Source organism: Somniosus microcephalus, chromosome 12 (assembly GCF_052327205.1).
Source record: "Somniosus microcephalus isolate GS21.2 chromosome 12, FLI_Smic_1.0, whole genome shotgun sequence".
NCBI lineage: Eukaryota > Metazoa > Chordata > Chondrichthyes > Squaliformes > Somniosidae > Somniosus > Somniosus microcephalus.
In genome coordinates, this window is record NC_140998.1 from 55,366,848 (window position 1) to 55,382,977 (window position 16,130).

Below are 16,130 nucleotides of genomic sequence, written 5' to 3' on the forward strand. Positions count from 1 at the left end.
GGGCTTGAACCCATATCTTCTCACCTCTGATGAGAGTACTACCACTGAACCAAGGCTGACATCTATGACCAGGACAACGTGTAATGCTTAAGCCATACTTTCATGTTTATGCCAGGAAGACAAACTGTTGCAGCTAACCTCAATGTTCTGTATCAGTACAAAAAGTACGCACAAAATCAGTGGCAAAGCTTCATCTCCTGCTGCTGGCTGAGGAGCTCTCTCCCGGACACTGTTGTTGCCAGGAATTCTGTCTTTTTTATTACGGTTTGGGAAATCAGATTTTCCTGTTTAACGCCTGTAGTCACCAAGGGCAAATCAAAGATGTGTGGGTTTGTTGTCTCTAGCCATACACTCATGACACAAAATGTAGAAAGAAATTATTTAGTAAAGCTGTGTTTTTCTCTCTCCTCGTACTCCACACTCCTTCCCTGGGACGCGAGTACTTTTATTTGTAACCCCCGGCTTCTTTTCTCTACTGCAAACCGTCTTCATAAACCCCTCTTCCCCTGTCTCCACCCTCGCCTCCAACAACAAGAGCGAGAAGCTCATAGACTTTGGTCACTAAGATTGAGCCCATCCGATCAGCTGCCTCTGCCGCTTCCCTCCCTTCCCCTAGCCCACCGGGCCAAACTTCCTGTAAGGTTGTCTCTCGCCTTAGCCTTGAACTCTCCTCTCCCCTCATGCCTTTTCCACGCTCATCTTGTCCATGAGCTCCACTTCCTGCTCCCTCGACCCTATTCCCACTAAACTGCTGACCACCCAACTTACCTTCCTGGCTCCCATGTTAGCGATTCTCTCTCCTTGGGTACTGTCCCCCTCTTCTTCAAATCTGTTGTCATCGTCGTCATCATACCAAACCTGGTAACAGGACACTTAGAACATATCAATGGGATTAGATAAAGTCAACCTGGATTTATGAAAGGGAAATCGTGTTTGACAAACCTATTGGAGTTTTTTGAGGATGTAACTGGTAGAATAGATAAGGGAGAACCAGTGGATGTGGTGTATTTAGAATTTCAGAAGGCCTTTGATAAAGTCCCACATAAGAGGTTAGTGTGTAAAATTAAAGCACATGGGATTGGGGGTAATATACTGGCATGGATTGAAAATTGGTTAACAGACAGGAAACAGAGAGTAGGAATAAATGGGTCTTTTTCAGGGTGGCAGGCAGTGACTAGTGGGGTACCGCAGGGATCAGTGCTGGGGTACCGCAGGGATCAGTGCTTGGGCCCCAGCTGTTCACAATATATACCAATGATTTGGATGAGGGAACCAAATGTAATATTTCCAAGTTTGCTGATGACGCAAAACTAAGTGGGGTTGTGAGGAGCGTGCAAAGAGGCTTCAAGGCGATTTAGACAAGTTGAGAGTGTGCAAATACATGGCAGATGCAGTATGACGTGGATAAACATGAAGTTATACACTTCGGTAGGAAAAACAGAAAGGCGGAGTATTATTTAAATGATAGATGGGGAAATGTTGATGTCCTTGTACACCAGTCACTGAAAGCAAACATGCAGGTGCAGCAAGCAGTTAGGAAGGCAAATGGTATGTTGGCCTTCATTGCAAGAGGATTTGAGTACAGGAGCAAGGATGTCTTGCTACAGTTATACAGGGCCTTGGTGAGACCACACCTGAAGTACTGTGTGCAGTTTTGGTCTCCTTACCTAAGAGAGGATATACTAGCCATAGAGGGAGTGTAGCGCAGGTTCACCAGACTGATTTCTGGGATGGCAGGACTGTCTTATGAGGAGAGATTGGGTCGACTAGGCTTGTATTCACTGGAGTTTAGAAGAATGAGAGGGGATCGCATTGAAACGTATAAAATTCTGACAGGGCTAGACAGACTGGATGCAGGGAGGATGTTTCCCCTGGCTGGGGGGGGGGTCTAGAACAAGGGGTTACAGTCTCAGGATAGGGGTAGGACATTTAGGACTGAGATGAGGAGAAATTTCTTCACTGAGGGTGGTGAACCTGTGGAATTCTCTACCACAGAAGGCTGTGGAGGCCAAGTCACTGAATATATTTAAGAAGGAGATAGGTTTCTAGACACAATGCACCAAGGGGTATGGGGAGAGAGTGGGAATATGGTATCTAGATAGAGGATCAGCCGAGATCATATTGAATGGCAGAGCAGGCTCAAAGGGCCAAATGGCCTACTCCTGCTCCTATTTTTCTATGTTTCTATGTCATCACCCCTCTCAAAAAAACCAACCCTTGACCCCTCTGTCCTTGCAAACTACTGCCCCATCTCCAACCTCCCTTTCCTCTCCAATATCCATGAATGTGTTATCGCCTCCCAAATCCATACCCATCTTTCCCGGAACTCCTATGTTTGAATCCCTCTATCCGGTTTCTGCCCATACCACAGTACCGAAAGGGCTTTTATCAAAGTCACAAATTACATCCTATGTGATTGTGACAAAGGTAAACTATCCCTCCTCCTCCTTCTCGACCTGTCTGCAGCCTTTGACACGGTTGACCACTCCATCCTCCTCCAAAGCCTCTCCACCATTGCACTTGCCTAGTTCCATTCTTATCTAGCTAATCGTAGCCAGAGAATCGCATGCAATGGCTTCTCTTCCCACTCCCGCACTATTGCCTCTGGTGTCCTTGGCCCCCTCTTATTTCTCATCTACAGCCCCCTCTTGTTTCTCATCTACATGCTGTCCCTCAGTGACATCATCCGAAAACAGTGTCAGTTTCCACATGTACGCTCTCGACACCCAGCTCTACTTTACCATCACCTCTCTTGCCCCCTCCACTGTATCTAAATTGTCAGACTGTTTGTCCGACATCCAGTACTGGATGAGCAGAAATTTCCTCCAGCTAAATATTAGGAAGACCGAAGCCATTGTCTTCGGCCCCCGCCACAAACTCTGTTCCCGTCAACTGTCTGAGCCTGAACCAGACTGTTCAGAACCTTGGTGTCCTATTTGACCCCGAGATGACCTTCCGACCACCAATCCACGCCATCACCAAATCCACCTTTTCCACCTCTGGAACATCGCCTGACTCTGTCCTTGTCTCAGCTCATCTGCTGCTGAAGCCCTCATCTATGCCTTTGTTGCCTCTAAACTTGACTATTCCAATACACTCCTGGCTGGCCCTCCCACATTCTACCCTCCATAAACTTGAGGACATCCAAAACTCTGCTGCCCGTGTCATAACTCGCCCCAAGTCCCATTCGCCCATCATTCCTTTGCTCGCTGACCTACATTGGCTCCTGGTTAAGCAACATCTCGATTTTAAAATTCTCATCCTTGTTTTCAAATTCCTCCATGGCCTCGCCCCCCCCCTCCCTATCTCTGTAATCTCCTCCAACCCCACAACCCTCTGTGATATCTGCGCTCCTCTAATTCTGGCCTTTTGAGAATCCTGATTTCAATCGCTCCACCATTGGTGGCTGTGCCTTCAGCTGCCAAGGCCCTAAACTCTGAAATTCCCATCCTAAGCCTCTCTGCCTCTCTACCTCTCCTTCCTCCTTTTAAGATGCTCCTTAAAAGCTACCCCTTTGACCAAGCTTTTGGTCATCTGCCCTAATATCTCCTTATGTGGCTTGGTGTCAAATTTTGTTTTATAACGCTACTGTGAAACACCTTGGGACATTTTACTATGGTAAAGGTGCTATATAAATACAAGTTGTTGTTGATCAGTTCTCTCCTCGCCCACCCACAATTACAGACTTGTTAAAGTGCAGTATTTATAAGATTTATATATTGTCCGATTTATTCCTGTAAGTCAGATAGTGATTGTGAAGATTTGACCTCTCTCTGGTTTATTTATCAAATTAGTTAGTTTTAAAGTGAATTATAGTTTGACCAAGATTATAAGTATATAAAGAGAGTTTTTAAAAAGTAAAGAAATGTATGTTTATTTTATGATTCAATATTCTATTTTGAATTTTATGGTACTTTCTTTTGTATGTGGTTCCCTAGTTCCTGTTTTGTTAAACAATAATTACATTGAAACTTTTTTGAAGGTGAAAGGAATGTAATGAATATTATGGCTGCTGCTAGCTAAATTATCTAACCTAATCTAATTAAAAATGTCTTGGGTTCAGTAATACTGAAATTTAATATCTCATTATTTTCTTTTTCTGTCTCTTCACATTCCTTGCTTTCTGTAATTGTATACCTGCTACCGTTTGAGTTAAACCTTCCTTCACAGATGAAAGAGCTAATCTACATACATGTTCAGTTTAAGAATTAACTCCCTCCTCAGAGCAGGAATGCAGTTGTGCAATAGAAAATCTATAAACATTCCTTATCCCTAACCAAAGATCAAACCAATGTCTTTATCTGGTTTGTTATACAAACTACTTCAGTTTGCAAACACTGGAGTTAATGTTGTTTATATGGAGATTGAGTTAAGGAAACCAGAACATAAAGTATCATGAAATATAATGTGTCAGCACCAGGCATCTGTTGGCATTGTAATCAACAGCGCCATTGTAATCAACAGCCTCACAGCGCCAGGGACCCGGGTTCAAATCCGGCCTCGGGTGACTGTCTGTGTGGAGTTTGCACATTCTCCCCGTGTTTGCGTGGGTTTCCTCCCACAGTCCAAAGATGTGCGGGTTAGGTTGATTGGCCATGATAAAAAAAAAAAATTAAAAAAAATTGACCCTTAGTGTTAGGGGGGATTAAATATGTGGGATTACGGGGTTATGGGGATAGGGCTTGGGTGGGATGGCTGTCGGTGTAGGGACCGGGTGCTAGGGTTTGGATGATCAGCCATGATCTCGTTGAATGGCGGAGCAGGCTCGAAGGGCCGAATGGCCTACTCCTCCTATCTTCTATGTTTCTAAAAGGCAAACATTATAAACTGGGCTAATTAAGCAGGAATACTAGTATGTACTTTCTCATTCATTTTCTTTTATAACTTTGTGTGTGTCTTTCTTGTTTTCTGTCTATCCTGCTTTTCTTTCCCTTTTCCTCTTTCTCTCAATCTTTTTTTCTCTCCATTGCTCACTCTCACTTTTTCTCTTTTCTCTTACCTTTTCTATCCTTTGTTTTCTCTTTCACATTTTCTGTCTCTGTATCTTGATCCCATTCTCTTCTGTTTTTTAATCTTTTTTTCCCTCTTTACCCTTTCCTCCCCTCTTTCCTGCTTTCTGTATTTTTCTCACTTCCTTACTCTCTCTCTATCTGCCCCTCTATTTCTCCCTCTTCTCTCTACCCTTCCCTCTGTCTTTCTCTTCCTTGCTTTGTCTTTATTCTACCTGTCCTTTCATTCTGTTTCATTACTTTCTTGCCATCTTTTACCCCTCTGTCCCATTTTCTCTTTCTATTCTTCTGTCTGTCCTCTGCTTTTTCTTTCTCTATTCTTTCCATCTCTCTCTGTGTATATGTCTCTCTTTATTTTATCATTTGTCTTTTTCTCCCACCACTCCTGCAGTTTTCCTTTTCATGTTCACTCACTCATAATTTCTTTCTCTGTCTCTCACATACACACTCTTACACATTTTTGCAGCGATGGGGATTTCTTGACTTCAGTACCATTAATTCTGGTTTCATGTCTGGTTTTTGGGATGTTCAATTGTTTACTTCCTTATTTGGTCTCACCCAGATTAGTTCCCTTTGTTATCACTTGTGTCTGGTGAGAATTTGATATTCTTGTTCTTCCAGATTGTTTCTGAAATAGAGAATATGCGTCATAAAATAATTGAAGTTCGTCAGGAAACATATAATCATAATGAGAATGAAGTTAGCAGACGATGGACTTTTGAGGAAGGGGTAAGTATTTTTAACAATTGTAAATATTAGCAGAAGTAAATTCAATGTAAAAATTCTAAAAATCTGAAGTATGCTATGTGTATTTAAGCTTTATAATTGCACAGTACAACCATGAACTTGTGAGGAAAAATATATACATGATTTTGTTCCCCTGTAAATTTAAAAGAACATCAGTTATGGAAGTAACCCACTTATTTTGCACTTGGTATTTACAGACTTCTTGAGTTTACAGACTTCTTGAGTTTGTGATTAGAATCATAGAATCTTGCAGCACAGACGGAGATATTCAGCCCATCAAGTCTGTGCCGGCTCTTTGAAAGAGCTTTCCAATTTAGTGCCACATCCCACCGTGGGGGGGGGGGGTTCTCCTTATTTCCCCTTTTTTTTGCCAATTATTTTAAATCTATGAACTCTGGTTACTGACCCACTTGCCAAAGGAAACTGTTCCTCCCTATTTGCTCTAACAAAACCCCTCATAATTTTGAATACATCTATTCGGTCTTTCCTTAACCTTCTCTGTTCTAAGGAGCGCAATCCCAGCTTCTCCAATCTCTATACATAACTAAAGTCCCTCATCCTGGTAATCCTCCTCTGTACCCTCACCAAGGCCTTGACATCCTTCCTAAAGTGTGGTGCCTAGAATTGTACACAATACTCCAGTTGCGGTCTAACCAGTGACTTGTAAAGGTTTAGCATGACTGACTTGTTTTTGTGTTCAATGCCCTTTTTACAAAGCCAAGTGTCCCATATGCTTTCTTAACTGCCTTCTCAACTTGCTGTACCACCTTCAAACATTGGTGAATATGCAACCCTAGGTCCCTCTGCTCTTGCACCCCCTCAATAGTGCTATTTAGATATTACGACCTCTCCATGTTGTTCCTCCCAAAGTGCATCACTTCACACTTATCCACATTAAATTGCATCTGCATGTGTCTCTCTGTCCTCCTGAAGTTTGCTACTCGCCTGCCTACTATTTACTACATTGCCAAGTTTTGTATCATCCGCAAACTTGGAAATTGTATTCCCTATACCCAAATCCAGGTCATTCATATATTACGAGAAAAGCAATGGTCCTAATTCTGATCCATGGGGGAACCCCACTACCTACTTCTCTCCAGTCAAAAAAAAATCTGTTCACCACTACTCTCTGCCTCCTATCCCTTAGCCAATTACAGACCCAAGTTGCCACCGTCCCTTTAAACCCATGTGCTTCTATTTGGTACTTTATCAAATGCCTTTTGAAAGTCCATATATACAACATCTACTGCACTACCTTCATCAACCCTCTGTTACGTCATCAAAGTACTCAATCAGGTTACTCAGACACGATTTGCCTTTGACAAATCTGAGCTGACTTTCCCTTTTATTAACCCAAGCTTCTTGAAGTGACAATTGATTTTGTTCTTGACAATGGTCTCTAATGGTTTTCCCACCACTGACTAGCTGGCCTGTAGTTACCAGGTTTATCCTTCTCCTCTTTTTTGAATAGGGTTGTTCTCTGTCGCAAATAGTACAGAAAAAGATGGTCATACTTTGCCATGTTGTCTTCCCAAAGGCAGCATGCAATCAATCTGTTCCCTGCACCATTGATCCCTTATAAAACCAGCCAATTCAGGCCACGTGTGATTCTCCTGTCTCACTTATTATTCAAAATTTGTTTTGATTGCAGATGTAATTAAATGTATTTTTGCATTTAGTATTCTTCACCTATTCAGTAGTACAGAGCAGTTGATGGCATGTACATTTGGTAACCTGAAAGTGACTGTTTAACCATTTAAAAAATGCTAAGAGCTGAAGTAGTTGGACCCTGCAACTTCTAAGCATTGTTGTGACAAAGGTCTGATTCAGTATGCAAGAAATCATTTGGGTTTTTGTTTGAAGAAATTGCAGAGGCGCTGACTATAATTTTCCAAAGTTCTGTGGAAAGGCAAATTGTGCAAGAGGTCTGGAGAGCATATGTGACTCTCTGCAGACAAAAGGACCGAGATGGAGTGAGGAAATTATAGGTCATTAAGTTTTACTTTGTTGTTTGTAAACTACTAGTCTACAATATGGGATGAAATTACTAAGCACTGAAGGAAACATCATCAGGACCAATCCATACGGATTTCTAAAATGCACATCATATTTGAGATCTCTTAAAGAATTCTTTTCAAGAAATAACTGAGGATAAACAAAATGCTTTGTAAGTGGTTCATATGGATTTTGTAAAAGCATTTGATAAAGCACCATGTAAGAAACTTGTGGTAAAGATAATCACTCGAAGATTTAAGGGGAATGTGTCTACGTGGATGCAGAGATGATTAGAGGACAGAAGGTGGAAGGAATGGTGTTCTATAGATGATGGTTTTGGGGGCCCGTTTCTATTTACTTTATATGTAAATGGTCTGGTCTTGGGAACTGAGGGAACATTATCGTAATTCGCTGGTGATACCAAGTATCAGCGATTGTGAAAGACTATGCTAGCAGGGTGGGTAGATAGCTTGTAGATGCAGGTTCATGTATAAAAATGTGAACTAATCTATTTTGGAAGAATAGGGAAAGGCAATGCACCTTAAATTATATGCAGATATACACATCATTAAATGTGGCAGCGCAAGTAGAGAAAGCCATTAAATAAAAAGCAAACTGAATCCTTGATTTTTGTATCTGGAGGCACAAAATGGAAAAGCACAGCTAATGCTGATCTTGTAGAAAATCTTATGCTGCAGTTGAGTATAGCCTACTAATAATTCAAATTTGTACTTTGCACTGAAAATTTTAAATTAACCAATAATTTGAATGAAACTGTAAATAAGAAAGAACTTGCATTTCTATAACGCCTTTCACAACCCGATGATGTCCCAAAGCACCTTCTGGCTAATGAGAAGTACTTTTGAAGTGTGGTCACTGTTGTAATGCAGGAAACCCGACAGCCAATTTGCTCACATCAAGTTCACATAGACAGCAATTAAATAAATGACCAGATCATCTGTTTTAGCAGTTGGTTGAGGGATAAATATTGGCCAGAATACCAGGCGAACTCCCCTCCTCCTCTTCGAATAGTGCTGTGACAGGGATCAGTGCTGGGGCATCAACTATTAACAATCTACATTAATGACTTGGATGAAGGGACTGAGTGTAATGAAGCCAAGTTTGTAGATGATACAAAAATGGGTGGGAAAGCAAGTTGTGCAGAGGACTCAAAGAACCTGCTAAGGGATATAGACAGGCTAAGTGAGTGGGCAAACATTTGACAGATGGAGTATAATGTGGAAAAGTGCGAGGTTATACACTGGCAGGAAAAATAAAAAAGCAAATTATTATTTAAATGGAGAGAGATTACAAAGTGCTATAGTTCAGAGGGACCTTGTGCATGAAACACAGTTAGCATGCAGGTACAGCAAGTAATCAAAAAGGCAAATGGAATGTTGACCTTTATTTCAAAGGGGTTGGAGTATAAAAGCAGGGAAGTCCTGCTACAACTGTACAGGGTATTGGTGAGACCACACCTTGAGTACTGTGTACAGTTTTGGTCTCCTTATTTAAGGAAGGATATACTTGCATTGGAGGCAGTTGAGAGACGATTCACTAGGTTAATTCCAGAGACGGAGGGGGTTGACTTGAGGAACGGTTGAGCAGGTTGGGCCTATACTCATTGGCATTTAGAAGAATGAGAGGTGATCTTATGAAACATATAAGATACTGAGGGGGCATGACAATGTAGATATTTCCCCTCGTTGGGGCACAGTTTTGGAATAAAGGATCGCCCTTTTATAACTGAGATGAGGAGGAATTTCTTTGAGGGTCGTGGATCTGTGGAATTCTCTGCCCCAGAGAGCTGTGGAGGCTGGGTCGTTAAATACATTTAAGGTGGAGATAGACAAATTTTTGCAAGATAAGGGAGTGAAGGGTTATGGGGAGCGGGGCGGGGAAGTGGCTTTGAACCCAAGATCAGCCATGATCTTATTGAATGGCAGAGCAGGCTCGAAGGGCCAAGTGGCCCATTCCTGCTCCTATTTCTTATGTTCTGAGAGGGCAAATGTGGCCTCGGTTTAACTTTTCATCTGAAAGACGGTACCTCTGACCGTGCAGCACTCCCTCAGTACTGCACTGGAGTGTCAGCTTAGTCTCTCAAGTGGGACATGAATCCACAAGTTCTGACTCCCGAGGCGAGTGCTACCACGGAGCCAAGGTTGAAACATTATCACAGCAAAGTGCTGAAATTTTTTTGATGCAGCAGATAATTTAATTTAAATGACTAATTTAAGACTATATTGTACACAGCTTTGGGTACCCTAATAGAGAAATGATATGAAAGCAGTAGAAAAGACTCACTATAGATTCACCAGGATATTACATGGGATGATGAATTACAATTGTGAAGAAAAACTTTATAGATTTAGGGTTTTTCACAAGAACTGAGAAGGTAAAGTGGTTATCTGTGGAGGTCTTCAAAGTTATGAATGGTTGTGATAGAATACATAATGAATTGTTTCCCGTTGGTCAGCAAGACAGTAACAAAAGGTCGCAACTTTTAGAATAGTCATAAAAGACTTAAAGGGGATATTTAAAAAAAAAAAAGTCTTTCCTGGCTGTTGAATTCTCTGTCATAAACAATTGAAACTGAGTCCATAAGTTCTTTTCTTTTTAAAGGGATTAGATAATTGCTTGAAAAAGATAAATATTAAAAGGTATGGAAAATGAGTAGAAGAGTGAAATTAGACCAGATGACTCTGGAGAAAAACACCAGTGCAGGCTTGGTATGCTGAATGGTCTTTTCTGTGCTGCAGCATTCTGTGATTTTTACATAGAAACATAGAAGGCAGGAGTAGGCCATTCGGCCCCTCGAGCCTGTTCCGCCATTTAATGAGATCCTGGCTGATCATCCAAATTCAGTACCCTGTCCCTGCTTTCTCCCCATATCCCTTGATCCCTTTAGCCTTAAGAAATATATCTAATTCCTTCTTGAATATATTTAATGAATTGGCCTCAACTGCCTTGTGTGGTAGAGAATTCCACAAGTTCACCACTATCTGGGTGAAGAAATTCCTCCTCCGTCTCAGTCCTAAATGGCTTACCCCTTATCCTTAGACTGTGACCCCTGGCTCTGGACTCCCCCTGCCATCGGGAACATTCCTCCTGCATCTAGTCTGTCTAGTCCTGTTAGAATTTTATAAGTTTCAATGAGATTCCCTCTCATTCTTCTAAACTCTAGTGAATATAAGCCTATATTCTCTAGATATTATACAAAAAAAATCCACTGGTTGATTTAGCTGAAAAGTAATTATTAAAAATTCCTCTGGTATAGCAACTCTCGACCGCCAGCACAACAAATGTGGGTAATACTTTGTGGGGTTAAATTTAAATTCCATTGTGCGCATCTATATAAGCACGTATACCTATTATAGAATCATAGAAAGTTACAGCACAGAAGGAGGCCATTTCGGCCTATCGTGTCCGCGCCAGCCAACAAAGAGCCAGCCAGCCTAATCCCACTTCCTAGCTCTAGGTCTGTAGCTTTTCTGCCCTTGCAGCGCGTTCCTATGCAGAGCTAGACAGGTAGCTAACAACTTGATATCTTCCCATAAAAATCACAAGGCTTGACTTTCCTTGTAAACTTTACTGAAAGATTCTTATTGTGAAACTGAAATACAATACAGAAATGGAAGCACACATTAGTACACAAGCACATAACTGATATGCATACACAAATTTAGGTAAGCCTGAGCAACACAGTACATTTGGCATGTAACTTACCAAAACACGTGGAAACGCAGCTTACTGTGAATATACATTTAGCAAACTGAAAGGCATTCACTTTAAATTAGCCCTGTACATAGTGCATCAAATACAGCTACAAGTTAACCAGCTAGACAGAGAGCGAGCACTTCACGGCTAGCTGTGCAGGTTTGCTTACAGAGAAAAGTTACAAACTAAACATTTTCTGCAAAATATAGTGTACACTAATCATCTATAACATTCTCAAGTACTTACAGACAAATAGTGTCCAAGGCCGGAGCGTAACAAGAAAATAACTTCCCAGACCATGTGTCGAGCTACAGGTCTGTGATATACAGCAGTTTACTTTACTGCACTTGCTAGGTACCAAATATCCACTAGTACGATAGCAAAATACTGCAGATGTTGGAAATCCGAAATAACAACAGAAAATGCTGGAAAAACTCAGCAGGTCAGGCAACATCCGTGGAGAGAAATTTGAGTTGACGTTTCGGGTTGAACCCTTCTTCAAAACTGGAAAGAAAAGAAACTGGAAATCGACCCAAATTACTCAAACCCCTGAATTAACTGGAAAACTAACACACATACCTAAAGGAAGGCAGCACAGTAGCCCTGCAGGTTTCAGCATCCCAAGTGCACATCTAAGTACTTTTTAAATGTGGTTAGGGTTTCTGCCTCTACCGCCCTTTCAGGCAGTGAGTTCCAGACCCCCACAACCCTCTGGGTGAAGAAATTTCCCCTCAAATCCCCTCTAAACCTTCCACCAATTACTTTAAATCTTTGCCCCCTGGTTTTTGACCCCTCTGCTAAGGGAAATTGGTCCTTTCTATCCTCTTTATCTAGGCCCCTCATAATTTTATACTCCTCAATAAGGAATATCTAAGTACTTATTCACAGAGGTGGGGGTAAGTGGCACATAGCTCCACAATAACATTATTACAAAGCAAAAGAGGAATGATTATTTAGTCAGGCTATGAAGTCTATTTCTCTGTAATGGCAGCTTAAGCATTAAAAATGTAGACAGCTATTTCTATCACATATTTCAACTCCGAACTGAAAGCTGTCTATTCCTATAATTCTCACGGTTTTTTCTCATTCTAACTACACCTCCAGCTATCTTCTGTTTACTACAGATTTATACTTTATGTCCCTCCTTTGTCAAAAATATATCAATCTCTTGTTGAATGCATCTATGCTTTTGAGGTTTCTCTGAAATATCTTTTCACTTATTCTGTATACCCATTACCACTGAGGGAAAAACTCCTTGCTAGTCTATATTTTCCATGCACTTATTCTCCAGGTCTCGTACACAGAATTAATTCCTCTCCATTGTGTTAGAGGTTTGTGTCATATTTCCATTGACATCTTCTGTTCTTATCAGTAATATTCTTTATTGTACCTCCTTCTGGGGAGTCCTCAGATTGGACTTGCAGTTCAGAATCTTTAACTAAAAGTAACCACTGCACAAACCTCAACTTGTTTGTTTTTTACTTAGAATTTTACCTAATGTTCATTTAGTATCTTCATTATCATGGCCAGTCAATAGGAAGGGCACCTAATTCCAATATGACTCTAAATGTCACCCTGAAGTCTACTTCCTATAGGCTGAAACAGATGAAGAGTCCATTCTTTCCCCTTAAGCTAAAACACTATGGGGCTGATTTTCAGTGTGCCATGAGGCGGGCTTTTAGGCGTGCGGGGGGGGGGGCAAAAATCCCGAATTCGGGGGTCCCGACACCATCCCGCCCAAAACCCGCATCCTGCCCAAAACCCGCCTCCACGTAAGTTTCAAAGGAGGAGAGTACCCGCCGACCCGAGGCGGGAAGGGATTAGTGCCAATTAACTGCCTGTTAACAGGTAGTTAACGGGCAGTTTTTAGCCTAATCCCTATTTTGAGGGGTGTTGTGTGGGATTCCCGACGGCTCCAAACCACGCCAGGTTAGAGCAGGCGGGCCGTCGGGTTGAAGGACTTGGAGGGGTCGCGATGTCTGTGTTCAGGTGAGTGATGGGTGCATGAGTGCAAAGGTAAGTGTGTCTAAAGTGTGTAAAGAAGTTTAAATTACCTGTACTTACCTTAACAGCCTTTCTTCCTGTAGGCGTCGGGAGTCCATCACTCAGCCGGCACTGAAAGCAAAATGGCTGCGAGCTGTCAAAAGTGACCGCCTTCAGCTTTCATTGCCGGTGAGAGTTCTAACTGAGTCTGTGTAGAAGGACTCGGGTTAGAAGTCAGACTGTCGGTGTTTGGCAGCTTCAAACAGCTGTGAAATACTGATATTTCATCTGTCAAGACCTCTTGACAGATGAAATTTCAGTCTGTGACGTCACCTGTTGCCGGGTGGCCCTTAATTGGCCTGCTGAGCCCGCCCAGCAGGCTCAACAAGGTCAATCAAGGGAAAATCGCGTTGTTTGGCCGGACGTCGATGTAGGCGGGACTACAACCCGAAAGTTGTAGTCCCGACTGCTAAATGAAAATCGACCCCTATATATCTGCTCTATGAAGGTCTGATGAAAGGTCATTGACCTGAAATGTTAACTCTGTTTCTCTCTCCACAGATGCTTCCTGACCGGTTGACTATTTCCAGCATTTTTTGTTTTTATTTCAGATTTCCAGCAACCGCAGTATTTTGCTTTTGCTATATTAAGCATTTACTTAAAATTCTTGACAGAAATTCTAAATACTATTTCCACTTTATATAACTCTACCAAAATCATCAATAGCAATAATTTCTCAATCTCTGCGTAAGAATTTATTCCACAAATAAGAAATACAAGGCAGGCAGTTGCAAAGAACACGATCAGCAGCAAACAATGTCCGAGATTTGGGCAGAATAGGTTGAGGATTAAGACGACATCCTGAGGTAAAGGATGGGGTGAGATTCTGGTCATAGACAACCATAATGGAATTACAATGCCTCCCTCTGACTCTTTCATCTAACCTGCTGTCACATCACATACCAAAACCACTTCTTGCCCAGATCTCTAAACTCTGCCCTTGATCACGGTCCACAAGCAGGATGTAGTCTTCTTCCTCAGCCCACTGTAACCATATCTCAGACTTTGCTTGCCTGCCAATTTCCTTTGCAACTGTCTTTCTAGTATTTCTTACTCAAGCTCCTGTATTCACCAGACTGATACCTGGGATGGCAGGAATGAGGAGAGATTGGGTCGATTGAGCTTATACTCGCTGGAGTTTAGAAGAATGAGAGAGGATCTCATTGAAACTTATAAAATTCTAACAGGACTAGATGCAGGAAGGATGTCCCTGATGGCAGGGGAGTCCATAACCAGGGGTTACAGTCTAAGGATAAGGGGTAAGCCATTTAGGACAGAGATGAGGAATTTCTTCACCCAGAGAGTGGTGAACCTGTGGAATTCTCTACCACAGAAGGCAGTTGAGGCCAATTCATTAAATATATTCACGAAGGAGTTAAATATATTTCTTACGGCTAAAGGGATATGGGGAGAAGGCAGGGACAGGGTACTGAGTTTGGATGATCAGCCATGATCTCGTTGAATGGCGGAGTAGGCTTGTGGGGCCGACTGGCCTATTCCTGCTCCTAGCTTCTATGTTTCTATATAAGCCTAATCGACCCAATCTCTCCTCATCCGTCATTCCTGCCATCCCAGGTATCAGTCTGGTGAATCTTCGCTGCGCTCCCTCCATGGCAAGAACATCCTTCCTCAGATAAGGCGACCAAAACTGCACACAATATTCAAGGTGTGGTCTCACCAAGGCCCTGTACAACTGCAGCAAGACATCCTTGCTCCTGTACTCGAATCCTCTCGCTATGAAGGCCAACATACCATTTGCCTTCTTAACCGCCTGCTGCACCTGCATGCTTACCTTCAGCGACTGGTGCACAAGGACTCGTTGCACTTCCCCTTCTCCCAATCTATTGCTGTTCAAATAATAATCTGCCTTCCTGTTTTTGCCACCGAAGTGGATAACCTTGCATTTATCCACATTATACTGCATCTGCCCAATCACCCAACCTGTCCAAATCATACTGGAGTTTCTCTGCATCCTCCTCACAGCACACATGCCTACCCATCTTTGTGTCTTCTGCAGACTTGGAGATATTACATCTAGTTCCTTCGTCTATATATATATATATATTGTGAATAACTGGGGTCCTAGCACCGACCCCTATGGTACCCCACTAGTCACTGCCTGCCACTCGGAAAAAGAGCCGTTTATTCCAACTCTTTGCTTCCTGTCTGCCAACCAGTTCTCTATCCAAGTCAGTACCTTACCCCCAATCCCATGTGCTTTAACTTTGCACGCTAATCTCTTATGCGGGACCTTATCGAAAGCCTTCTGAAAGTCCAAATACACCACATCCACTGGTTCCCCCTTATCTATTCTACCAGTTATATCCTCAAAAAATTCCAGTAGATTAGTCAAGCATGATTTACCTTTTCTAAATCCATGTTGACTTTCTCCGATCCTGTCATTGTTTTCCAAGTGCTCTGCTATTACATCTTTTATAATGGATTCTAGCATTTTCCCCATTACCAATGTCAGGCTTACCGGTCTATAATTCCCCGTTGTCTCTCTACCACCTTTTTTGAATAGTGGGGTTACATTAGCTACCCTCCAATCCATGGGAACTGTTCCAGAGTCTATCGAATGTTGGAAGATGACCAGCAATGCATCTACTATATTTCTAG

The 16,130-nt window shown here is 42.1% G+C and overlaps 1 protein-coding gene across 8 annotated transcripts in view; it reads left to right on the top strand.

The window, feature by feature from the left end:
• Positions 1-16,130, top strand: part of LOC147109207 (pre-mRNA-processing factor 39-like) — a 51,925-nt gene that overhangs the window by 19,308 nt on the left and 16,487 nt on the right. For all 8 annotated transcript variants that reach the window (XM_086002905.1, XM_086002907.1, XM_086002909.1 and 5 more), the window contains one exon: positions 5,631-5,738. In XM_086002905.1, coding sequence (XP_085859031.1) covers positions 5,631-5,738 — 108 coding nt within the window. The remainder of the gene's footprint in view (positions 1-5,630; positions 5,739-16,130) is intronic.